This window comes from Diorhabda sublineata, chromosome 3, assembly GCF_026230105.1.
Source record: "Diorhabda sublineata isolate icDioSubl1.1 chromosome 3, icDioSubl1.1, whole genome shotgun sequence".
NCBI classification, from domain to species: Eukaryota; Metazoa; Arthropoda; class Insecta; order Coleoptera; family Chrysomelidae; genus Diorhabda; species Diorhabda sublineata.
In genome coordinates this window covers 24,422,595-24,449,326 of record NC_079476.1, presented here as the reverse complement: position 1 = coordinate 24,449,326, position 26,732 = coordinate 24,422,595, and the positions used below count along the sequence as shown (strand labels likewise).

Below are 26,732 nucleotides of genomic sequence, written 5' to 3'. Positions count from 1 at the left end.
TACTAAGGAATTTTATAAATTCTGCAAATTCGCGGCGCTTTTCGGGCAGCTTCTTTCTTATTTTTTTTAAACGGTGAAACTCGTTTGATGTTTATTTTTATATAATTTTTTTAGTAGCAGTCGCTTTATTTACAGTATTTCTTCTAAATAATTTCTAGAACTTTATAGAATTTTATTTAGGTATATAAACGATTTGTGTAAACGTAGTGAAATAGTTTTAAATAAATAGTCGTAGTAGAAAGAACGAATTAGTAAATGTAAAAATTAGTGAAATGATATTTATAAGTAAATTATTATAAGTTAAGTGTATTGTATAGTGTGTAAATAAATTAAGTACGTACGAGACAGTGTTTATTGATTCACCACACTCAGGTCTAAAGAATACGGCTGAATATTTCATAAAAACCTACGTGATCTGTTTTCAAAATACAAAATCATTCTTCCTTAATTTAACAGAATGTTCGTCGTTCTGGGGGTAATTATTGTTGGTTTAATTGTTATTATAATTGAACCGCTTGCGGGAATGGTGTATAACTAAATGTAAGTGGAGGTTATGGCTCACATGAGGGATGAGGGTGCTGTCTATATTATTTTCGCAACTAACTTGATGAGGCTATTTATTTTATTTAGGTAATTTGATAGGATGAACTAAAAATTAGTGGAAAAAACAGTTTATTATGACGATTTAATGATTACAATGATTAAATATTTCAGTCTACTACATTTCCTGAACTTTATAGCTTCTTATGATGATAAGGATATGAAAGATATAAAACAATAATTTGAAAAAACAAAAATTTGGAAAATCATTCGAATGATTGAAATTACGGAGTTGAAAAATTATATTGATGATATATAAGTGCCGAAATGTAATGGAAAATTGGTCGCAATATTACTTTCTAATATTCAGCCTAAACATCCGCTGTAGTTTCATTTTCATCGATAATAACGTAAAATGCGATGCATTTAAAATTGTTAGACAGTTATATTTAAGTGCGGGAACATTTTTTGATAATACTTTGTTCATTAGCTCAATTTCTAAATTCCATTTTTAGCATTTATTTTCATATAAGACTAGAAATAGTTTTTTTAAAGTGAAATTGATTTTTTATACACGTTCCTAATAAGGTTCGATTAACCTACCAAAGAATTGAAAGCCCCGTTCACGAATTATAAGCCATCGAAGCTATTTTACATTTGAAATCTTATTTGCAAGGCTCATATACCAGGATGGTTCCAGAAGTACCGGGCCCCCTAGCCATTGTTTGAAGTCTAGGAACCGAAAATGATCCAAGAGAGCTAAATCAGGTAGCGCTCCAAACTTTAATTCATCAATTTTGTCCATTTCATTAACGGATGTGTGAGCGGGGCATTATTTTGATAAAACAACTGTATCTTATTAGTCAAAGGCGGCTGTTTTTGCTTGATTTCTTCGCTTAAACTTTGCAATATACTTGCCGTTGATAGTTTTTTCTTTTTGAAGATAGTCAATGAAAATTATCCCACGCGCATCCGAAAAAATCGACACCATGAAGGTATTTTTCTTCTGTGGAGTCGGTTCCCCCTTTCAATTTCATTGTTTTGCTTTTTATTTTGTTTCGGGTGTGAAGTGTGAACCCAGATTTATCCATGGTTATAAGGGGCGTAAAAAATCTGGTTTATTTTTGTGAAACTTTGCCAAACTCTAGATGGAAACAACATTTTTTTGTTAATAAGGTACGAGCAGTCTCATCCAAAGTAGAATCTAGTTCAGCTTTCGTATGGGCTGGACTAAGGACACATAAGGATGACCAATTTTTTCAATGTTTACAAATTTGTTGGTAATAAAAAAGACGCATATCATTTGGCATGTGTCAAAACTTGACATTTCTGTTTGTCTTCGGTTATTAAGACAATTTGAATGATGTATATATTCTAATTATATTAAGTTTATACTCGGTGTATTCGATGATGAAACAATGACTTCCGTGTGTGCAGTGCCGTTAGTGTTAGTGATTTTTGCCTGTCAGTGGTCTGCAAAAGCCCAAGGTACGCTTTTAATTCAGTTCCAAATATTAATATGCGCAATTCTTATGAAAATTGATAGAAACTACATGGAATACATTACGATACTATTATATTTCATTGTAAGTGATATGCTAGAAAAGTTATATAAATTATGTGAGTAAAAACAAATAAGAAAGGAAATTGGTTATCAGTTTTCCATATCCAGTAATAATTTTGGTAACTAAATTCGGATGCACATAAAAACGTCAAATTCATACAAAGATTTTCATGATTTGCGAATTTATCATAGTTTGCAAGAGCCCCTACGTGATTTTACGTTCTTCAGTAAGCTCATTTTTGCACCTACTGTATATGTTCACCTGTTCAGAATTAACTAAATTCTCACCATAGATGGATATCAATATTTCGTATGCTTCTTTGGCGTTTTGAATAAAACTAAATATGTTGCTCAAGATATATAACTCACACCAGAACGTGCAAGCATGATCCCATTAAAACTAAATCATATTGCTTGTCATAACTTACATTTACTATAATTTTTTTAATTATAATAAATTTCTTTAAAGGTGAGGTAGAATCTACACTAGATTGCGTACGATTTTCTTTAATGTCTCAGCCACTTACTTGAATTTTTTTGGATGTAGACAAAGATTATATACTTGATAGATCTGTCACTCTGTATACAAATTTGATGACAAAGTTCTATCCTAGTGACATCTCTCAAATTGGTTTAGTACCAAGAAAAAAGATTTCTATAACCAAAGATTTGATCTAAGGTTCATATCCATGCTAATTTCGCGGGAAATTTGGAAATAACTCTGGTAATTTTAAATGCTCGAAGCTAGTTGTCACATCAAATTGTGAATGAAACAGAGTATTATGCAAAATACTTTCATTTTGCTCACATTTCAAATTCAAATATTGTTGTTTTCAAGAAAATATAAATACCTGAAATTAAAATGCTATTTAAATGAAGTATTTTGTAAAATATTTTGGTTTCATTTACAATTTATGTGACAACCAGGTCGGACCATCTAAATTTCACAATTAAATGGTTTATATAAGATATAGGTAGATGGAATATTGAAACACAGGATGATTATTATAATTTTTATTTTGTTTTTGACATTTTATGACTATATCCACAAATAAAAAATTTTCCTTCACACTTTAGCAGGCTTAGGACTGTCAACAGTGAGATGTTGGCGTGTTTAAAAAATGTTTCTGTTTGTACATGGTACATACAATGGTATATGAAAACTGATTTTATAACCATGGTTAATTAATGATGATGACTCGCAATTTGGATTTAGACAGAGGTTAGGTACAAGAGAGGCAATAGTCGCAACACAGGTCCTTGTACAGAACTGCTATGACCAAAGAAAAAATGTTTGTCTATGCTTCATAGACTATAAAGTTCAACATCACAAACTTATACAGCTCCTTAAAAAATTGGATTTGGACGAAAAGGACATTCGTTGTATCGAAAATCTGTACTGGCACCAAAAAGCGCAAGTCAAAGTAAATCATGGTCTAACTGAGCAAGTTCGGATTCGCAGAGGAGTACATCAAGGTTGTATATTGTTGCCGCTCCTGTTTAATATATACTCTGAAGTCATCTTTCGAGAGTCACTTGAAGATAGAAACATTGGGATCAAAGTCAATGGAGTCTGGGTCAACAACATACGTTACGCCGATGACACAGTGCTGATTACAGATAATATAGATGACCTACAACAACTAATTAATATAGTAGGCGGATATAGCCAAAACATGGGATTAAACATCAACATCAAAAAATCTAAATTCATGATTATCACTAGGGAAGCGAATACGTTTAGAAAATCTAGTGTAACATATAATGGAAAACCTATAGAACGGGTAGAAAAATTTAAATATCTAGGAACACGGCTCTATGAAGAATGGTCGTCGGACGGTGAAGTAGAATGCCGAATTGAACAAGCTCGAAGTACATTCATAAAATTTAAAAATGTATTTACATGTACCGACTTTGATCTTGATCTTAGACTGAGACTTGTGCGGTGCTACGTTTGGTCAGTGCTTCTTTATGGGATGGACGGTTGGACCCTTAAGGTAAAAAACATCAACAAATTAGAGGCATTCGAAATGTGGGTATATCGTAGAATCCTGAAGATACCATGGATTACCAAAGTGAGGAATGAGGATATTCTCAGGCGTATCAATAAAGACCGTGAACTCCTTAATATCGTGAAGAAACGAAAGATTGCATATCTTGGCCATATAATGCGAGGCCATAAATATCAATTCCTTCAGCTGATAGTCGAGGGCAAGATTGAAGGTAAGAGAGGATTGGGACGAAAGAGGATGTCATGGTTGCGGAACGTGAGGCAGTGGACAGGTATACAAGATATTCAGACATTGATCCATACCGCTAGAGATAGAGAAACCATGAAAAATGTGGTCGCGAAAATCCATTAATGGATAAGCATTAAAAGAAGAAGAATTAATAATTACCGTTGTCTTTCTTGCAGCTTTCCCTGTATTTAACATATGCCATATTCATCACAACATCATAGTCTTTATATTGTTGATCTTTGCCTACAAAATTTTATCAATAATACTTATGTAATGAAAGATGCATATATTATAACTAATATTTACAAACATATTTACATAATCCTTATGATCTGAACAAAATATTGAGGAAACGTCTGTCAAATCATCCAAAGGACATATTTGTTTATTTATGCCTAACGAATTGATTAACTGGGGCAATCTTTCGAAAATTTTAACAGAAAAACTTTTAAAAATATCACAGAATTTTGCTGAAGGCGCACATAAAACATTTTTTTTTGTTCTCTAGAATATACTAATGAATTTGCCGTCATTAATTCGTTTGACAATATTATATTTTTAAACAAGTGGCATTTGAGACTTTTAAATAATTTCTTTGTAACTGAACCTGTCACATAAGAAATGACAAGATCTAATCCTATATATATTGAGTTTCTATTGAATAGTTTATAAATTGAGACATTGACTATTGGAGGAAATTGCAATTCTTTTCCTGTGCATAACTTTTCACTAGGATTCATGAGAGGTTTATTGTCACAGTAAATATAAGTACTTACCAGGTAAATGTAGAGTTGGCAGTGAAAGTTTTTTTAACCTGCCATTGGGGTTTCTACAAATTGGTTCAAAATGAATATCACATATTCTATGTGATGATAATATTGTATCTGCAAGTAATAACTTATTTATTCTTCGCAACCAAATTCTGCAAACGTCTTCATTCGTAGGAATGGAATGTCTATAAAATAGTAAAATAAGGATAAAATCTTTATATATATATATATCAACTTGATTACAATTTAAATATTTTTATGTTGATAAATAGTACATATCACTCTCACCTTATCGCTTGCTATTCGTGCATCCTGGTATAGAGCAGGCCTTTACCCGTTTACTGATATTGAGTAAGTAAACACGACAGCACAATTCGCAACAAATAATAACTTTTAAATGAACAAAAATGCAAATAGTTAAGAAACAAACAATATCAAACACCTTTGCAAAGATTTAATACACCTTTGTAAGATGGACGTTGTTCATTCAATAATCTTGGTTATTTCTCGATGCATGATTGCAACTTAGTTTCAGAATCCAGATTGACAAACATTCAAAAATAAAACACCAAAAAGTAAGCTTTTAGTTGTGAGCCAGTAACAGAGATGACGTTGAAAATCGTCCTGAACTTCTCCTATTCCAGTGCACAGGCACTGGATGAAGATTCGTATTTTTGTATGACTTTATAATATTTAATATTTTATTGTCATTTACTTGTCATATTCTATTTTTTATAAGCGACATATTACTTCTAGTTGTTTATACACTTGCTGTCGCCTTTCCATGATATGCCCGGTTAACATCCTCTAGCTTAAGAGCTTCTGCTTAACTGAAAAAGAACAATAGACAAAGCGCTCGGGGCACGCAAGGAAGCATTCCCGCCGATTCAGCTAACCGTTGCAGACGAAATAGGCCAGTTAAAAAATAAACACAAATCCGATATACTGTCAGGAAGCATCTTCATATTTTTTGATTGTTGACATTATTGAACATATTTGATCATAAAAAATATGTATCAAACTTCCTAAATTAGTATATTGTTAATGTTATTGCACATTTATACAAAATTTTATTATTATGGTTGATATTTGATTCCGTTACATACTCTCCCGATGAACCTCTTCAGGATAATCGTACAAATTGGTGAAATTATCATATTGCTTTTAGTTTTAAACAATTTGTGAAGTTTTGAATTCATATGATCGTTCAAAGTGTGAAAATTGAACAAGGGATTTTGTGATATGAAACAATAGTTTCTGAAGAATGTTTGTAAAAACTATTGAATAGGAGAAAAATTTTATTTTCATTATATCCCCGATGAACATCAATAAACCAACTCTAGATGTTCTCAGTCGATTCAAAATGCGTTCCTTTCACTTCGTTTTCGAATTTCGGGAAAAGAAATAAGTCTTAGTGTGATAGATGTGGCGAATAGGATGGAGCTTTCTGTTGACCCGTTTACCTTTTTTTGAAGTCTGTGAAGTTTCTCTCGATAAAATAGTATAGACTTTCTTGGATTCTATGGACAACCTCGCAGCTCTCATATTAGCACGTTTCGACTTGCTGATGCGAACTTTTATTTCAATATCGGACCATTGAGTGAAACTATCAACTGTCAACATTGGAGTGGTTAGAGTCACATTTAAGGAGGTTAAAGTGGTCTACTCCAGAGCGTCCCGAAAGTGTTTTGCAGTACGGAACTGACACTTTCACTAAATGGAACACTCAAAACGCAACTTTCGTTATATAAATGAATACAGAGCAAATTTCAGATGGCGTCGTCTAACAAATACATTTTGTTATCAATTCTTTCATAATTTTTACATTACTTAATGATCGGCCTACAATTACCACCGAATAAAACGCACGTTACATATAAATAATAGGGTGGGAAGATGGCAGCCATGTGGAACAGAATTGGTTCGAATATCTGATGAAGGTATGTGTTTATTTGAACTTCCGGCGAAGACGACAGGTGGAGGTCTCCGATATCACTCGTTTTTTACCTCCAAGTCGCAGTATAACCTTTACCAGATCGCCGCGCCGGTCGGTGTTAAGATCTATGCGAAAAATGTTCCGGTATTGAGAATAGAGTTTATTTATATGTGTACTACTATAACGTAATGTATTTTTCTCTAAAATTACGCAGTTTTTCCTCAATAAGTTTGATTGTTTATAATGTTTCGTATTTATTTCATCTGGCAATTGGAAAGTTTAAATGATTCGAGGAAATAACTCTTCTTGTTTGTATCAATTTTCAATTTTTATTTGTATTTTTCTCACTGTTGAGTTGGGTTAGGAATCTAGAATGTGTAATATTGATGCTTTTCAACAAAATTCATTGATTTTCTTAATACTTTGTGCGCAAATGATTTAAATGTCCGTATCATTTATTTATGATGAAAACTACTATGTTTTGCATCTTTCATAATCACTACACTGATAAAAGTAATATCTAAATATACATCTATCAACAACTTAAACTTACACCAACTTTCACATATAAATAACTCTATTCTCAATTCTGTCGATTGAACTGTGTTTGTTTTCTTTAAAGTTTGGAAGTTTTGTCAATTTATATATGCATATAACAATAAACGTTATATTATCTCAAAGTGAAGTTATTGGTGAATTGTATTTTCGTATTACTAATGGATCTGTAAAGTTATGTGGTGGTTCATTTTGTGGTGTTGTTACTTTGTTTTCGTGGATGGTATTTATTACAGAAGCGGTTTCGGTGAGTAACACATATAAGTGTTTCAATTGTTCGAAAACAACTAGAAATTCTTCAGCATCTTATTTTAATAATAATAGGGAACTCATAAAGTTCAAAAAATATATACGTTTTATTGCCCCAGAAGATTTTAAAGTATTATTAGAAAAATCACCGATCACCATCAACTATAAAGTACATTGTTGAATTAAAGAATAAAACTGATTGGGTTGGACCTGAAATAAAATGGTCCTAAACTTATTTATGTCACGCAATCTGCTCAACTTGACTGTAATAGAGCAATAGATCGATTCGAAGACGTCCTCTAAAGAGGAAAGAACGAAATGATAACGAGTTATAATATTTTATGTTTCACCCAATAATGTTAGGATACCGAAAACGTTTAGAGTGAATCATATTTTCAACGTAGACCCTTGCGATTCTAAAGGAAAAGGACATCGACGAGAAATAGACGGGCGGTAGTGATAATTATCGAATGATAAGACAAAAGTTTTTCATATTAAGTACTATTATTATACAAGTTTATAGTACATCTGTGGCTAAAAAAATGTTGTTGCTATGTTCAAAAATGTTTTGGTTGGGTTAGATTTTTATCAGCTTGTTTCTCAGATTCAGCTATGTAAGTAGAAAGAAGGAAAATATCTATTTACTGAGAAACTAAAAAAATTCATCATCAAGTTATAAAAGACTTAGATACTTAGATACTTAGACATCATATTCGTATTCAAGAGATCTTGGGAACATCCTTCGAGTAAGTCCTCTATCTGTTAACTATGGAAGAAGAGGATTTTCCGCTTATATTGCACCCAATATCTTCCAATTGTGACATAAGTTGTCCTACAAGTTCAATATAATTCTCAGATTCACTATTTTCGAGAAAATTCTGCATCACAGACACGAAAGCTGTCCAAGCCTTTAGTTCTAACTCAGTCATAGAATTTCTAAATTAAGTTATGAGTTTCTTTCGTGAGTTATTTAATTTGGGGCTCACCAAAGAAGAAAAGAACTTCCTGTCTTTATCTAGTGATTTGAGAAATCGATTCTTAGTGGCCAGTTCCAGTTCCAGTTCCAGTGACGAAGAAGAATGTTCACCATTTTTAAAACGGCCCAAATTTGCCACTTATAGTCACTGTAATTTAATTTGCTCAACTCCAGCGAAATGTCACAATTTTGTTCTTTTAACTTCGACTGTGGTCAGTAGATACCTCACTGTACTTATTTTCAATATGTTATAGAATACATTTTAAGCTATTATTAAATAAACGTCTGTAAGTATTTTCTGTCAACAAGTTTCTATATGTGAATAAAAAGTCATACCGTTTTCTTCAGAAAAATAACGCCGTAAATCTTTATCGCTTTCACGATAAAAACTTATTTAAATGTAGGAGAAAAGCAAATGTTTTCCTTTTATTCTTAGCCTCATTTGACATCTTCAAAATTACCATAATTTTGTAAGGGGTGTGGTGTTTCAATATTTTGTTCAAAGGTTTCAGATATATTTTTAGACACTCGAGAGTTTGGCGAGCTTTTCACTACACATGAAACACAACTAGTACTACCTATTTTTCTCCAAGAGCATCTCAAAATAGGTATTTTTTTGTTTTTGAAAGCACTACTAAACATTTCATCGTTCATTTTTCATAGTATCTTAGTGAGCCAATCTGAAATCTGTGTTTTTCTCTATTAGGTGGTTGGTAAATGTTCTACCCGCCATTTCCTCATGATAATATCCAGTTTTTCCTCAATTTTCAATTTGTTTTTTACCTTTGACTTCAAAGTAGTGATATCGATTGTTTCTTCACTTGTTTTAATTATTTTACACAAACTAGCTTTAGAAACATATTTAAGCATAATTGAATTAATTTTTATTCGTTTTTTTCAAGATAATTTTTTGTAGAATTCATTGTTTCTTGTTGATATTTCTTTGGATTCTAATCATTTTCCTATAGCTTCATATTATTATAATTAAATCTGGTTTGTTTGTGTTTATTAGTAATTCAAAAATTTTTTACCCATTAAATTTCAGAAATTTATTAATCTCCTCATGACGTCCCTGATTTTAGATTTTAAATTATATTTTGAAAGACAGGTAAACTTTATATCAACGGTATACTTTAAACAACGAAGGGCATTAACGACATCCAATTATACATCAAAGTTTTAAACAAAAAAAATACTTTACTGAATAAGGAAAGTTCGAGATGTGATTTACAGAAAGACCTACCTACCTTGTCGATAATTGGGTGAAGTAATATAAGTAAGGAAACTTCTTTTTCCATATTTTCTTCTCTCTGCGAAGTTGTTATTAGATGTTTTTGGGAATTAACTCAGAATATGTATAAAGTTTTTGTTATTAAAGTTAAAAATTGACGATATAATGTTTAGGGTTTTTAATTTTCTCAAACTTCACGACTTAAAAGTTCACTTTGCAAAGCTTTCGCATTAAAAGAAAAACACAACACATACAAGTCAGATTTCTCTTTTAACTTCACGATTGTTCATGGATATTACATTAGAAAGTTATGAACCATATGTTCAAGAAAAAGATAAAATTGACAGCGAAAATTATAAGATGGTATCATTTTCACTAATTTACAACAATAATGGTTAACAGCTATGATCGTGATCTATATAAGATCTTGAACTCTTTTAGAACCCCAACAGAAGTTGTTGAGATGACATTGGGCAACTAACCAAACTGAATAGCTCCCGATGAAATGTTATGAGTGATATTAACCAACCAGAACTAAGTTTGGAATGAGAGGAAAGGCTTTCTGAAGGGAAGTGTGGACAATAAACTGAATATATGTTAAACCAGAATGGTTGTCGTAGTGTAGTGTGATGTTTCTCTTCACCAGTTGATGAATTTCTTTATTTATCAACGTAATCTTCTTGTAGCTCCATACACTTATACCAACGTATTTCAATAAGTTCGATACACTTTTTCTAATAAAAATCGTCAAGTTCCTCAAAATAGCCAGTAACTGCCGATATCACCACTTCATTATTGGAAAATCGTTGACCACCGAGCCATTTTTTCATGTCTGGGAACAGAAAATAATCCGACAGGGCTAAATTTGTCGAATTCAGTGCGGGAAGTAGCAATTCAAAGTTTAATTCATTAATTTTAATAATTAATTAATTAATCATTAATAAACAATTTCTTCTTAACGAAATGCGGCTGTTTTTGCTTGATTTCTTCGCTCAAACGCTGCAATAAGTTCACATAATACTCGCTATTGATAGTTTTTCCTTTTTCAAGATAGTCAATCAAAATTTTCCAACGCGCATCCCAAAAAACAGATGCCATGACCTTACCTGCAGATGGAATGAGCTTCTTTTGGAGTCGGTTCTCCACCATTTCTTGAGTCGTCATCTTATTTGGTCGACCACTGCGATGTTCGCAAGCCGTAGACTTGTAACTGTTGAACAACGTGGCATCTTCAAACACGAAACATGTGTATTTTCTAATACCGTGGTATTTTTCAAGCAACCACCGCTATCTCTAGGTCAGGCGAGGTACTTCGGGAACTAACCTCGTAGAAGTTCTCATGAGTAGTTAGATTGTAGATCACTTCTATCCGTGATAAAATAGGTAAAGGTGTGAGGTTATCTACGCCTTACCAAAGACTTGGTACAAGAAGTTGCCAGAATGATGATGAAAAAGAAGAGGTAATAAATTAAAAAAATAGCATAAGAGAGTGAAGCGATTGAAATATTTAAAAAAAAAGATTAGAAAAGATGTCTGAGGAGTTTAAAATTAGATATTGCAGAACAATAATCCAACTAGGTTTTAATTTCTTGAAACATTGGTATTTTGATTTATTTCATTTTTGCATATTTCTTTATATCACCTAGCAGATGTAATGTTACAAAAAACTGCTTCCTGCCTTATAAATTTGTGATCTTTTTTCATAATCAAATTCGATAACCGTAATGCGAGACTTTTATCTCAGTTAACTATTAGATTTACAAAATTTTGATAGAGAATATTGAAAAAAAAGAACCGCCCATCTTCAAACTTGTTATTTCGTTAGAAAAGTTATTCGGAACTAGTTTATAAAGAACAGGAATCAGCGACTCGAATATGGAAAGTTCCTTCCTTCAATTTTAGTTTTTCACGTTTTCTTATTAACTGTGGCAACCGAAGTCAAAGTTGAAACGAGGATGGGTCTTATTTTTTTCTTCTATTTTTGTCTTGTGGTGCATAATCGGAATTAAACTTAGTATATCATATCTGAAACGATGAGGAATAACCACAAATCGCGTTCAAATTTTAAAAATTTGATAATTTATAACGATTTCTTATTTATAATAATAATTTTTCCGAAATTATCTCTAATATTAGTTGTATCTGTTTGTTTTCAGTGGCGACTGAATACGAAGTTAGAGCTTTTATTGGCGATACGGTAGCTCTACCATGTAGAGTCGACATTCAACAATGCGGGCAATTGCACAGTGTCAAATGGTACAAAGATGCTAATAGAGTCTACGTTCTCAGTCATCATGGTTCGGGAAGGGCCGAAGGTGGCGCTACCGAAAGGTAAGTTATCAATTATCAATAATAGTCGAGGACATAAAGCAGAAAACTTAGGAATTTCTGTGCTGTAAGACGGATTAAGATGTTTTAATTAAAAATGTATAACTCGAAAAATCTTGACGAAAATAAACTCGAAATTTGATCTACACCTTGTTCCACTACTAGATTTCCGTGGAAATATTCGTTTTCCATTATAAAAATTCATTTATTTTTCACAAAAACTAATGGAAAAATAATTCAATATTTATTTTTTTGCAGCCTCCTATTTCATCTTCTTAGTCTGCAGTTTCTTTGGCAGATTATTGGTCCATGTAGTCCATGTAGCGACTTCTCAGTGTAAATCATAATTTCTGCAATGCCACAATCGGTTTTGCATCCACATTACATCAAATTCATGATGCTCGGTGGGTTAGGAAATTCTCTTATTTTTATAGGGGACTAAATACCGCATTGATATCCATAAAACCACATATGCACTTGTCAATAAACTCGTGATAATCATGTTTTTTTATGTCGAAAATTCCCAGGACAATTTCATAACGAATTTCTACGAGACGACGTAGATGTCGGCCACTCTAGGCACCAGGTACTTCATGGACCCTTTCGTTTGTGATATTTGCGCTCAGCGACTTCAAAAACCTCCGAATTGTAAATTTAAATTCATTATTATGCGGGTAATTCATTATTTGATCATTCAAGATGCACTTTTCAAAATGTATTTTTCCTTTGCACAACAAATTTAATTTTGATTTCTCATCCATAATTTTTGTTCACAAAGTTCCCTGAGGCTCTCCCGAATCGAATGGTGTGTGTTACATCTTGAACTGTCTTACTCCTAAGAAATTCTCTTAATAACTATAAACGTCAAAATCTAATGCTTCAATAAAAAATTTCAATTCATAAACGTAAAATGACGGTTACCATACAAGAAGAAGGAAAACTCGTATGATCTAGAGAGTAGTAGACTTATTTCTTTCTTATTCCTTGGATACTGTTAATGGTTATTTCTATTTGGATCTTTTTTTTTATAAATCTATACCTTCAGTTACATCCATTTTTTTTCAAATAATAATTCTTGAAAAAAAAAATTATCACCATATCTCTAGTGGTAAACCAAAGTCGGATCAAATTTATTAAATTCATTTCCTCGAAAAGCAATGAATAACACTTGTGATCGATATATTCTAGAGCACTCCGGAGAACACAAATCATCGGGAGAAAGTTTGAAATCCATACTATCCATAAAAATATACGTGTATGGGATATTTTTTGTTAAAAACTTTTTTTTGATACGCTGTTATTCATAAATGTTAGATGTGTCCGATACGTTATAATGTATTAGCTTTTATACAGGGACTGAAATATAAGTTACACTCTAGATAGTTCTTTAAAACAATTAGTAAACGAATCCTAGTTAATACGGAAATTAAGATCATCATTTGAAAAAAGGAAGAAGCGATAATTTGAGTCCTAAATCACAAAGTTATATTTATATTCACTGGAATCTACTACATTTGCTGGCAAGATTTATGAAGATAAATCTTCATTCTATAGATCACACAGATGTTCTGGAATGTCAATTGTACTTGAGGAAGAGAAAAAATTGGAGTTCATGTCATCGGTGAGTTAAGGTCTGCTTGGGCTACCTGGTGACATCGAAATATTAAACCTAAAGTAACGGCTCATGAAATAAGAATAATTCCTTGCTTATCCTTGTAAGTTCTTCGTTTCAAATCATTTCTAAGTACTAAGATGAAATAGCTTAATCTGTGTTGTGTTGATTATTGAAATATTAAATTCAGTATCACCCCCGTAACTACTACACCTGATAAAATTTTCCAGTTACACTTTATTCATATACGAGATATTTGAAATCAGTTATATGGTATCACATAATATTTCAAAGGAACGCAAGGACACGACGCGGAATGAAAACTTGTCAGGCGATTTTGATGAATCGGCCGTGAAAAATAATGGAGTGGTTTTATTTAACGAGATTTTATTCATTTACTGTTTTACACCTGTCGCCTATTGTGATAATATTAAGCGAGCAAAAGAGTTGTAGAAAATGGATTTATTTCAGTGACAAGTACGAAATTACCAGCAACGTTTATCCTTTGATTGATGGTGATAAAATTACTTTCAGATATTTAGAAATTGAGAACCAAGTTTGAAGAAAAAGAAGAATAGAACAATCTATCTTTGAAGGGTTGAATATCATCCGAAGTCATTAAATTAGGGAGGCAACTCTGTAGCAAAAGTTCAAATATTAAATGATGCTGCAATATTTGAAATATCCACTTGGAAAACTTTTCACAATATATATACAAATGCTCTTTATAATTCACTATAATTAATTGGTTTAAACCACCTATAACTTCATTAGGTTATATTTTAATCAAATGAGATTCGACTAATTGAATCATTCTCTATAACTGCTATAGTACGATACCAGAAATGTATAGAACGGCTTATATTTTCAGCTTAGACCTTTGCTGGTCATACTAAGTTGTGTAATTCGATGTCCAAAATTGAATGAATGAATTCAATAACTTTTTTAGCAATCCAATCGACTATTGGATGGTTGGTAAATATTCTGCACGCCGGGTGTGACATGAACCGTAATCCATGACACTAACAGATTCTTAGATTTTTAGAAGAATATTTAAAAAACATTTTATATAATCTCCAATTCATTGCGAGAGGCGAATGCGTTGAAAACTTCCGAAACAGCTATTTTTTTATATTTCCTGAGCCATTAAATGATTTCCTCTTTTTCAATAGGACTACTTTCCCATTTTTTATCAAATACCTTCTATTTTCAATACTGAGGACTTCATTTTTAACTGTGGACTGTAGATTATAATAAACAAAATACGCGCTATTGAAAATAACAGATTTTTTTGATATGTTCACGGCGAGCATCGTCTAGCTTGCTGTCTTAAGCTACACCTACATTGGATACGTATTTTTCCCGATCCAATCCAACTCGATTTCGTCCAACTGTCGGTGGAAAACCAAATACAAGCATTTTAACACAGATGCCTACATCCTTTTTATTACTCCCAACCCGAATACTCCTAATTCGACAGAATTAGGAAACATGTTTGTTTCCAGAGCGTTGTAGGAGACCCGCCGATATGAATTCAAATCGTTCTCTAGCAAAAAAACGCGTCATAATCAATCATCTTGAGTTCATAACTACATCTGATCGGTCAGGAATAGGATCAATCTAGAAACTCACTTATGAGTAAATCGTAGTCGTTTAAATTTTTTCCAGTAGAGGACGCGATTCAGTTAAGATCACGCTTTCTATTGGTATGGAGTTTAAATTTAAAATAAACTGAATAAATACCTGAAATTAAAATACATCTTAATATTTAACTTAAGTGAGAGAATTTTCCTTAATAAAAAAACCATGTACTGTACGACTAAAGGCTCGTTTATAGTCCAATTTAACTTGTTTTTTTCCTCTAGTCTATTAGTATTGATATCAATTATTTCATTGCTTGCTTTAATTATTTTATACACACGTAATAAATTGTGACTTTTTTTGATATCTGATCCAATATGACTATTCTTTCACATATTTAATATTCATGACCAAATCACTGCAATTCAAACTTATATAGATCATCTTCTGGTCTCTGCTTAACGAAACCCTACAGCGTGTGTAGGAAACTAACAGCAATTACTTGATACTTGGCATTGTTGTCAATTACGTCACGGCGTCGTTGTTGATCTCGTCTATTATCTACTGTTATACAAAGATTTGAGCCTGCGATTCCCAAAGTGGTCCAGGTTCACTCTCAGGGATCCAAAGGAAGCTCTACAGCTCTATTTTGACGATTTGGTAATATGCTGTAAATGTATCCACTTAAACTAGTAATAAGTATTTTGAAAGTGATTTATGGGGGAAAACAAGTTGGGAGCTTCTGATTTCTATCCATGCCGGTACCTTCAACTCCAATCGTACAAGCTGACAACTTTTAACTTTCCTCATTCATCGTAATTCTACAATATGAGTCAGTTTATACAATTGTGAGACTTAATTTCATGTCAAACGCTTCTGGTATTAGTTTTCTTTTGGGCATATTTTGGACTATAGTTTATATTTTACTATTGTGCCAAATCCTTACATGAGATTGTTTTTTTTATTTCAACTCTCCATGAATAAACCATTTGGAATTAATTTTAAACTAATTTACTTGAAGAATTCATTTTAAAATTCATCATTTTCTCCGTTTCTTTTCCATGATAAATCTAATTTTGTAAGCCAAAAATCAATTTCAACGCTTCTAACAGACATAAAATCGAACATTTCTTTTTTATATAAAAAATGTTTAACTGAATTCATTTGAAAATAAAATCTAGTAATGCATTTTAATGAGTTATCCTCATCCTCGACCTTTCCATGAAAACTGGGACTAATGAAGACTCCACTTATCATTTGCGAAACATCCCTACAAACAAGTTATACGTAATTGGAAAGGTGTAAGTATGAAAGTCGAAAGATTCTAGCGGAAACAAGAAAATATTCATAAAAACAGAACCGTATTTGCAAGGATATCGTGTCTATTCAACCATTCAATGTTTTATCTTGGAGGTAAACGCATCCAATATAAAATGACACATAGTTACATGTTGATGATATTCAAATCGATCGTTTAAATACCTCAGGACGTCGATGAATAATTCATAAAACTAACAATGAAGTAGAGAATGTTGTATCCGACATGCAAGACTAGTACTAAATGAACTTGGGCCGTAGCATGCAAAAACATTATTATTTACAAATGAAATTACAAAAAAATCAATTATTCAACAACATTTTCCTTCAATACCACTGCGAAATGAATTAAATTCGCCTCGAAGCGAAATTAATCATAGATATCAGGTGTCAAATGCAAAAGGCTCAATATCAAGTCTCAAAAGTATGTATTTGTGCAAAAAATACTAATTTTCACGTAGAAATTATTATATAATGGACGGAGTGAGCCGTTTAAATCAAAAAAGAAATCTAGGATCTAAAAAAAACATCCATTTTATGTGCTTTAAGTTGGAGGTTTTTAAGTACCTCACACTTCAAATCAAAATTGTGTCGCGAGATTGCGGGTTCACTCACAAATACACAAACAGTAGCAGAGTCAAGAAAAAACAGTACGAAAGATTTAAGGAATATCTACAGTACCAATAGGGCATCGTCAAGAAAAATAATATGATCTACCTCGTTGTAAAATTAATGTCTCATATTTCTACTAAAAATCCCAAGGAATTCTTAATTTGAAATTATCTGATTGAAGACAACCAATCAGTACAACATTATACTGAAAACAGATCACATGGGCGGAAGAATTGGTGATGATTTTAAAGCATTGGGCTGTTAACATGGTACAGATATTTAAGAAGCTATGGTTAAATGGTTAAAATCATGTGAAACCTGACAAGTCAACTGTTACAAGAGAAATATTATAAGAAAATAGAAGTTATTATTGATCCATTCAAAAGTATTTAACAAGCACGAGCTGTTTCTATTCTATTCTATATGACGAAAACTGCAATCAGATATCAAGTGCGACAGATTACTTAGTACTGGTCAGAAACGATCTTTGCATATCTTCAAACGTAATCAAATTGATTTTTTTCCGATACATTATTGTACCCCAGAACTAAAAAGCTGTACTTCATCCAAACAACGTGCTCCCAAGAAAGTATAAATTATTTTATCGGTCAATAAGGTCACTGCTTTGTTATTCAAAAGGTGTAATCCTTATTAAACGATAACTGGTCAATATTACTGACATAATTGAGCAAAACTGACCTCTATTGTGATAAAAGCCTGTGCATTCATAAAAAAACCAAACTCCGTTATAATATTGCTTCAATCTCGTATCAACCCGATTTGGCTTCCTCTGTTGTCTTTCTATTCCCAAACCAAAAATTACTTGGTGGATTTTCCATGAAAAGGAAGATTTTATTTCAAAGGACTCTTCCGAAAGATTTATTTTTAGACAGTATCCTATATTCTCTTATATATATGAAGTTTTGATTTGACTCGCTTATATCTAAAGCTTTGAAATATATCTTTATAGACATTAAATGTTTCTTCGTCTAGAAGAATATAAAAATACATCGTTTCTTTTTACATTTGTGCAGATCTACTAACCTGCTTCTCCCAAAAGAAACTTGATCCCTGATAATATTTCACATGAATTTATTCTATTTTCATCAGCCTCATCGATTTCCACTGGCAACTTCATCGTTGGGTCTATAATTAAATGTTGTTGTTGTGAACCAACTTTTTTGAAATAGTATTTTCTGTCAACTAGACAAATTTTCAACCTACATTGTAAATCTCTCTCTTTATTACAAGTTTGCAAACAAATATATTCTTCTCAAGTTTAATAAATGGATCAAGACGATATCTAGCATCTATGTAGTAGTTTAATGAATACTGTCTAAAGGGTTCAAAGACATATCTAAGAAGTTCATTCTCCAAGGATTATCTATCACGCTATTAGCGTCACTTTAGCGGAAGCACAAGGGCACCGATTTATTTGTCGTGCCACTATCAATTTGAATAATGTAATTTGCTATGGAAAAATATACTTTACAAGCTGTAAAGGATATAGTCGCGAGGCTTGATTCAAAACAAGAGCGGTGAAGTGATTTTATGGGAAAAATTTGTACAAGAAATAACACAGTTTAAAATCGGCGCAAACTTATTTCCCAGACGATAAATACATAAGTATTCGAAAGCTCTGAATATATTAAAGTTAGTACACATTGGTGTTTAGTTTATCCGCATAGTTTTTATGCATGTTCTGATCCAGCTATTTATAAAAATAAACATGTGATTGAACCGATCATTAGTTTCATAGATCTCATTGTCCTCTTGAGTATTATCAAAATTCTGGTAGATTTTCTGCCATATAAATTTCGTTATTTCGCATGCTTCATCAGAAATTAATTTGATTTAGATTTCACGAGATCTATTAGCTATTAACATGTAAACACTTTTTATCGCTAAAAATCTACTAAGCTATCAAGTAGATAGATGTTTGTTCCAATTTAATGAGAAAATCGCACTTCTCATATTTCAAAATGATCTAATCAAGCAAACATATTACTTTCTAATAATTTTTTTATAATGTAATGAATTTCATTCTTACACGAGAACGATTCTAGCTCCGTATCTATTTGAATAATATATACAAACGATGAAAAACATTCTAGAAACTTGTTACATAGTCTGTTCGAATTAGTTTCGTTTTCTAAACTCACGTGCTGTACAAGAACCGAACGGATCTGACGCTTCAACCTCGAATCTTGAACAAATACACCCAAGAAAATGAGCGAATTCTGCAAATGGGTGGTTTGCAAAAAAAAAACAAATCATCGGGGTTTGTTTGAATAGAAAGAATGTTTATATAATTTGAAATTTAATTTATGGAAACTTCAATTGAGTAAGTTGATCATAAAGTTGTTTGTTTATTTTATAGAGAGAGTGTTTATGAATTAGTTGCAAATAGAAATTTTTATGTTTCTTTAGCTTGTGACTATTAAAACAACTCGAATTATCACAATCATTATTTAAGGTGATTATTGAAGTTCGGATTTAAGGTCTTTCATCAAACATCTTTCACTGGATATAAACTTCATTGATCAAACCTCTTGTCACGTACGGCACAAACTAGGGCCTTTGAAGTCTTACTGGTTCTTACATCTAACGATACAGTTTGAAGTTATAAGAATAACATACAGACTGAATATCCTCAAAGAGCTGCACCAAAAGGTCTGCAAAGGTATAGACGCAGACCTCAGGTGGATCTCCAATCATTTTTATAAACAAATGGTGTCTACGACCGTTAATTATAAGGAGTTGGAGGCGCGTATCAGTAATAGAGAGCTGGTGACTCTAAGCCTGCTGTATAAAATCAAGGAGCCACCTAGTACACAGATTTATAATGAATGGCTTGGCTAAAGCATGCTTCTACGAAAATAAGAGAATTTATGATCGGCCTGTCTTCTACACTTACATTCCCTGTACAATAGCTAGCACGTCCATGGATAAAGTTCTATAATAACTTGAGTTTAAGGAAGAAGTATATAGCCAGATGTATCCTTGGTGAGGTAATGCTTAACGAAGGTTCCATAGGCAAAACAAATCAAGGAAATTACAAGTTATGATGATACAAATAACTACTTCTACACTTAACCTCAATCAAAGACATTTATCCACGAAAGTAACATTGTATATTATAGAAATGTGTGAGAAGAACTTTCTATGCGATAAGTTTTGAATGTAAAATTTAAAGAGCTCAAGTAGACTTGAGATAAATTGAAACGAAACGTAAATCCGGCAACACGGCTTCTTGAGATTTGTCTTAAGTTTCGCAGATTGTTGTTTAGGAAAATCCCCCAACAACGGATTGAAACGGTTTATTATGAATGCATGAATTTCTCCTTAAGCGAGTCCCAATTTGAGGAGAATACAAGAGATATGTGAATGTTCAAGTGGAATTTTGTCAAGTGTTCTCCTATCCCGAACTATTGTTATTTCAGTGGATTATAATAATTTGGAATTCGAGATGTTCCAAGAATATCTGGACGGTATTGATTATTTATTGAAAGGCTACATATAAAGGATGCAATACTGATCAGTTTGCAGAGCTATTAGTCAAGATGTCGTTATATACAATCGATAAAATAATTGAGTACAAAGGGGAAAGAGAAAGGAGTAAGAGGTATCAAAATAACCGGGTATGAACTTAGAGAAAACATATTTAGCATTTACGATTACCTAAAGTATTTGGATGCTTGCGTTACTACGAAAGTTACAGAGCAAACAATGTTATTTATGTCACGATTTCATTCCAAATTGCTACAAAGTCTTATATTCATTTATGTAGGTACCAAAATAGAGCACAATATTTTTGAAACGATTTCGTAGTACACAGTGAGCTGATAAATAACAATCAGATATCGATTTTTGATCAAAATAAATAAAAAAAATGCTTGGTATGAATGTTTTATTATTATTTTCGATTAATTACTCATGATGTTGCTTACTTACAAAACAGAGTTTTCCTAAATAACTGGTTAATTATAAGGTTTTCAATTTGATATTGACAGTCACACTCAGTTATGATTGCCCATGCAGGAAACTCCAAGTTGATTCCGCAAACTTCCAACGACTGGCTTTGCGATTTATTTATGGTCAACGCAAAGGCCAGACATACCGGAAATTGCAAACGACTTGATCTGTCTGTCTCTTGAAATATTTTTTTGAAACATGTTTACGGATTCTATGGAAGAAATTTTTTGTTTGTTTAAATTGTTTTCGGTTTTTACTACAAAACTGTTATTTTGATAATGGTTAGTTGATTTGACAAGAAAGCTCTTGTTACAAAATTTTTAGCGCAATAAGTCGGAACATAAAATTTTTACCTTGATGTCTTGAAAAAACTAGCGCTAAAAATGCGCAACTCCCCCTCGCACCGAGAGTGGTGACTTTTTTACTTATTTGCTTTTAAAAGACGAAACAAACAGTTCTTATTTCACAAAACTATCAAATTTATAATATTTTGACATGTGAAATTATCCACTGACAGAATTCAACCCCGATTTTTTATTTACCGCATATCAGTATCCAAAAAGTATTGACATAATTTTTATTTATAAGAAAACTAACAATTCCTAGCATTTGATACAGTTATTTAGTGTTAATTTAGCGCAATATCATTAAGCATTGCCTTTAGCTAGTAATACATTTATTATTTATTTTAAATCCTCGCCTGGAAGCATTTTATCTATACTATTGTAACCTCCTTAGTCTAGGAATTTTGTTTTTATCTTATGAAAGAGCTAAAACGTGCTGAATCTAGTGAATCAAGTACAGATATGAAGACATTTAGCCACCAAGAACTAGCAAATCAAACCTAAACCTGATGAATTATTATTATGGAGTCGAAAGCTGAGGGTTCATTTCATTTTTCATGTCTCTTTCTTTGCATATTGTTCCGTCAAACATTTCTGTCTGTCTCCTTTTGAAGTACAAGGACCGTTCCTTGTTCTTAGTTTACTAATTTCAAATATCAATCGTTAATACCATTTGTAAACATTGTTATATCCTCACTAGAGATAAATTGCGACAATTATTTAATATTGATTTGTTATTCAAGATCCCTGTTTCACGACACATATTGCAAAGATGTTCTAACTAAAGAGTAGTAGATTGAGAGGCATGAGTCAAACTCTTCACTTCTGAGTATGAGACGTATCAGTTAAATTAGTGGGATTCAGTCGCCTTATTATTCAAATTCAAATTCAAATTGATCAAATTTGTAGTTGATTTATGTAAAAATTACGCCTTGTATATTTTATCTTTAAAAGAACGAGGTGTAAAAACCTTAAACGCTTAAGTCAGCATCTCGTTCCTTATCACATCCCATATTATGTGCATGTTAGCTTGTTTTTTCATCGTCAGATTTTTATTTTCTCTAGATCTGATGTCTCAGCTTGCGTTCGAGGAGATGACATCTTAGCGATTCCATTGGCGTCTATAGAGAAGTATCATTTGAAATATCCAAAATTTTACGAACTTAAATATTGAAACCAAAATTAGTTTTTAAACAATGTTCTTCGATTGATTGAGATGTAATGTCGAAAGAAATATTAAAGATTGTTCTAAATTGTGAAACGGGATGCCCCGTTAGAAATGAATAGCTTCAGAATATGTTTCATATAGATAGAAACGAAGAGGATTTTCTGTTAAATTTTACGTACTCAATTCCTGTAGTTGCTGTGGAATGAAGTTAGGCACAACTTAAAGATATGGTTGCTGAATTAGAGCTACTTTTCTAGATGCCACTTCTTAATGGAGGGATTGAGTATATATGTTGGTTAGGGTTAAGCCAGGTTTTGTTGGATTTCGAAGTTTTACTATAACTGTTATATGGCTTAAAATTCATCCCCATGAACACTGGAAAACTTATTCAAGATTATATCGTATCTTAATATCTTGATATTATACAGGATTGTATTAGAAAAATTCAACAAATAAATATTCAACAGATTATTCACAGAGGTGTATGTTCTCATAAATTCATGTTGGATGAAAACTGAGTAAAATTTGCACTAAATAACAGTTGTCGCTTATTTTAATTTTAATATTAAATAGTTTATGTTGTCCACGCACGCGAAGGTTAGTTATGAAGCTACAGTTATGAAGCTACTTGGTGGATTTTTGGAGAATATTCAATTTTTTTTATAATTCACACAAATAAACATTCTGGAGATCCAAACTAACATAGATTTTCTTTATGGTATTTTGAAATTTCTCATCAGAATAATTGTTTTACTTTTAGTGCTTCATTTACTTCATAACCTGAAAAATATAACTTTCTTGGATATTTAAAAGAACGTAATTTTTTATTTTGAAAATTTTGTTTGTATGAATAACTGTAAAATTTTGGTTACGTACATAAAGGAAACGATATGGAGAACTGCAGGTAAAATAAAAATATAAATAATTTCGATTAAAATCAACGGACACAATATTGAAATATCACATTTCAAATATTTTGGTACCTGGCTCAAGAATGAAATAAATTGCGACGAAGAGATAACTGCTTGGATTGGCATGGCACGTAGGGCATTCGTCAAATGGAAATCAATTCTTACTAATAGAAACCTCATAGTTCAGATGCCGTTAATATAATGAAAAAAATAGAAGCGTTAGAGATGTGGAGCTATCCTCAAGATCCCAGATACCAGTACTGAAGAGGTACTCAGATAACTGAATGATGATCGAGAATTGTCTCTTCTCTCGAGAAAGAGAAAAAATGTCAGTTATTTCGGGCATATAATGCGAAGTACCAATCGTCACATACCTCTCATTCAGGGAAAGGTTGAGGAAAGTGGATGGTGTGGTCACCAAAATCTATCGTGGCTACGAAATACTAGAAATTGGAACGGATTGAAAGTAGAACAACTATTCCGAGAAGCGTCAGATAAAGAACAATTCAACCAAATTGTCTTGGAGATAGCCGACGCTTGAAGACAAGCTTGGCATCTAAAGAAGTTTTTATTATGAGATAGCTAGATAAATTAGATTTAAATTGAGTATAATTGGATAAAAATACTGATAAAATCGTTTTACAAAGTAATGCAATGGTTAGTTTTTCAAATTTTCACACATTCTTGAATTAGTGTGCTTTTCAAATTTCGTCTATTTATGGTACTTTCTAACTTCCTATTTTGGTATTCTATTTGCTATATATTTGGATCCTACGAACTTTATACATATTTTGACGATACTTCTCAACTTGAATCCATGATTTAGTCAATCAAATTTTGTTTCATCGTTTCCAGTTCTATTCATGTTGTACAAATTCAGTTTCATATATTTGAGACTTTCCAAAATAACCTGTCATGTTTTTACTACCGTTTTCCAGTCCTAAATTCTTCTTCCTCTTTCATTCTTCCACGTCTTCACTTGTGTATACACATTTTTTGAGCAGTCTTTTTTTTTCTTTGGTCCTTAATTTGGCAATCTCCGAATATACTCCAATCACCGTATCTTTTCGAATCTTATTCTTTTACTCATTTCCTTCCATTTGTTTAGTTTTTGTTTTGATTGAATTTATCAATGGAATGGTACTCACACATCTTTCTCAAAACCAAAAAAATTTACTAACTTTAATTAGTTTTCTTCTGACCACGGAAAATGTTTCACAATAAACAATAATGTTTGATTGTCAAGAATGCTACAAGTTTTTGTTTTGCTGTTAACCATAATTTTCCTTTTTTCCTCGCTCTAATATTTCTCCCAATATTTTTTTAGTATTTATCCATTCTTTTTCAATTTCGTGTTGCCTTTGAACAATAAAACACAAATTAATGAAAGTCAAAAATATTGTGCACATACTATGGTCGATATTAGAAGAAAATTAAATTTAATCCATCTGCAATATCATTGGATTCTTTCTATCTATGTTATCTCATTTATTGGTGGGAGAAAATCCATTTATAAAACTATTATTGTTGATAACGGTTTTCATTTCAGCTGGAAAGGAAATTGCAGTTACGTGTGATAAAGTCAGTAGATTGTTTTCAAAAAAGAAACTTAGATCAGACTTTGAAACAGATTAAAAAAAATGTTTAATCAAACTCTTGGATAGTTTTTCGCATTTTGGGCATATAAAATTAGGGTCTGTTTAATATAATTTGTTAATTGTATCAATACAGAATAAAAAATAGCAGCATAATATACAATAAACACAAAATGAATGTCTGATATCTTTCCTTCAACTCTCAATGATTCATGTTATAGTAGTGATTATTACTTGTTTCTATAAAAAAACGACCAGAGAAGTCGAAATAACAATAAATTAATGTTGTTTGGCGATAAAGTAAAGAAGGAGAAAGCAAAACAGTCAAAATAATCTGAAAAACTGAAACAAAAAATAAACAAGTTGATAGGGTAGTCATTTTGCATTTTGGTTGCTAGATATGATATTTGTACATCTTTTTATGAGTCGTCCTCATTCTCATTTATAAGAACATCTGATGCTCTGAATATTCTCTACTTCGGTATTTCTCTTCGATCACGCTGGGGTTGTTTCCTTACATCTGACATTGCTTCCTTTAGAATTGGACTTTTTCATTTTTTCGTATCGTTAAGTTCATATCTTTAATCTGAATTGGGCCTCAAACAATTACAAAAATATAATTTCAGTTTTCCTAAGCATAATAGATTAATATTAAAAACATTTAGCTGTGTAAAATGTACGTGGAGCGTTTGCTGCGTATTGCAATAGACATCAATATAAAACATTTCAGTTAACTATATTGATAATTGAGGTACTTCAATACATTTATTCACTCTATAAATTCGAAAAGGAAATTCCGTCATTACTTGATGTAGAACATTTCACTGACAATCACAATAAAACATCATAATGGTTCAGTGTGAGCTCGTCTAGTTGAGATCAAAAGGCATTAATGAGTATAAATGCGCATAATTACGTATAGTTGTGTTGTTAGTAGATGTTAACAATGTCTTTATTGAAATGTATGTGTAATTGAAAATATACTCACAAAGATAATAGTAGGTATGTCATGAGTAAGTGTAGTGACCATTTGAACTCGATTAAGAGAATTTCAATTAATAAATTCTAGGAAATAACAGCTGTTTTATTGGGAATTTTGGGAATATTTCAATTGACAAGGATTTGTTTGATTACAAATGGAAATAATAATTCTTATTTGGATTTTGGTTCTTCTGATGCTGTTTCAGCTTTTTGCAAAGTATTCACATTAGGTTTTTCTCCCTTCCGT

The 26,732-nt window shown here is 31.9% G+C and overlaps 1 protein-coding gene across 4 annotated transcripts in view; it reads left to right on the top strand.

Moving 5' to 3' along the window:
• Positions 1-26,732, top strand: part of LOC130441144 (titin) — a 453,335-nt gene that overhangs the window by 165,970 nt on the left and 260,633 nt on the right. For all 4 annotated transcript variants that reach the window (XR_008909591.1, XM_056774695.1, XM_056774694.1 and 1 more), the window contains exon 2: positions 12,218-12,392. Coding sequence is in view for 3 of the 4 variants with exons in the window: in XM_056774695.1 (XP_056630673.1) it covers positions 12,218-12,392 (175 nt within the window). In the remaining variant the exon portion in view is untranslated. The remainder of the gene's footprint in view (positions 1-12,217; positions 12,393-26,732) is intronic.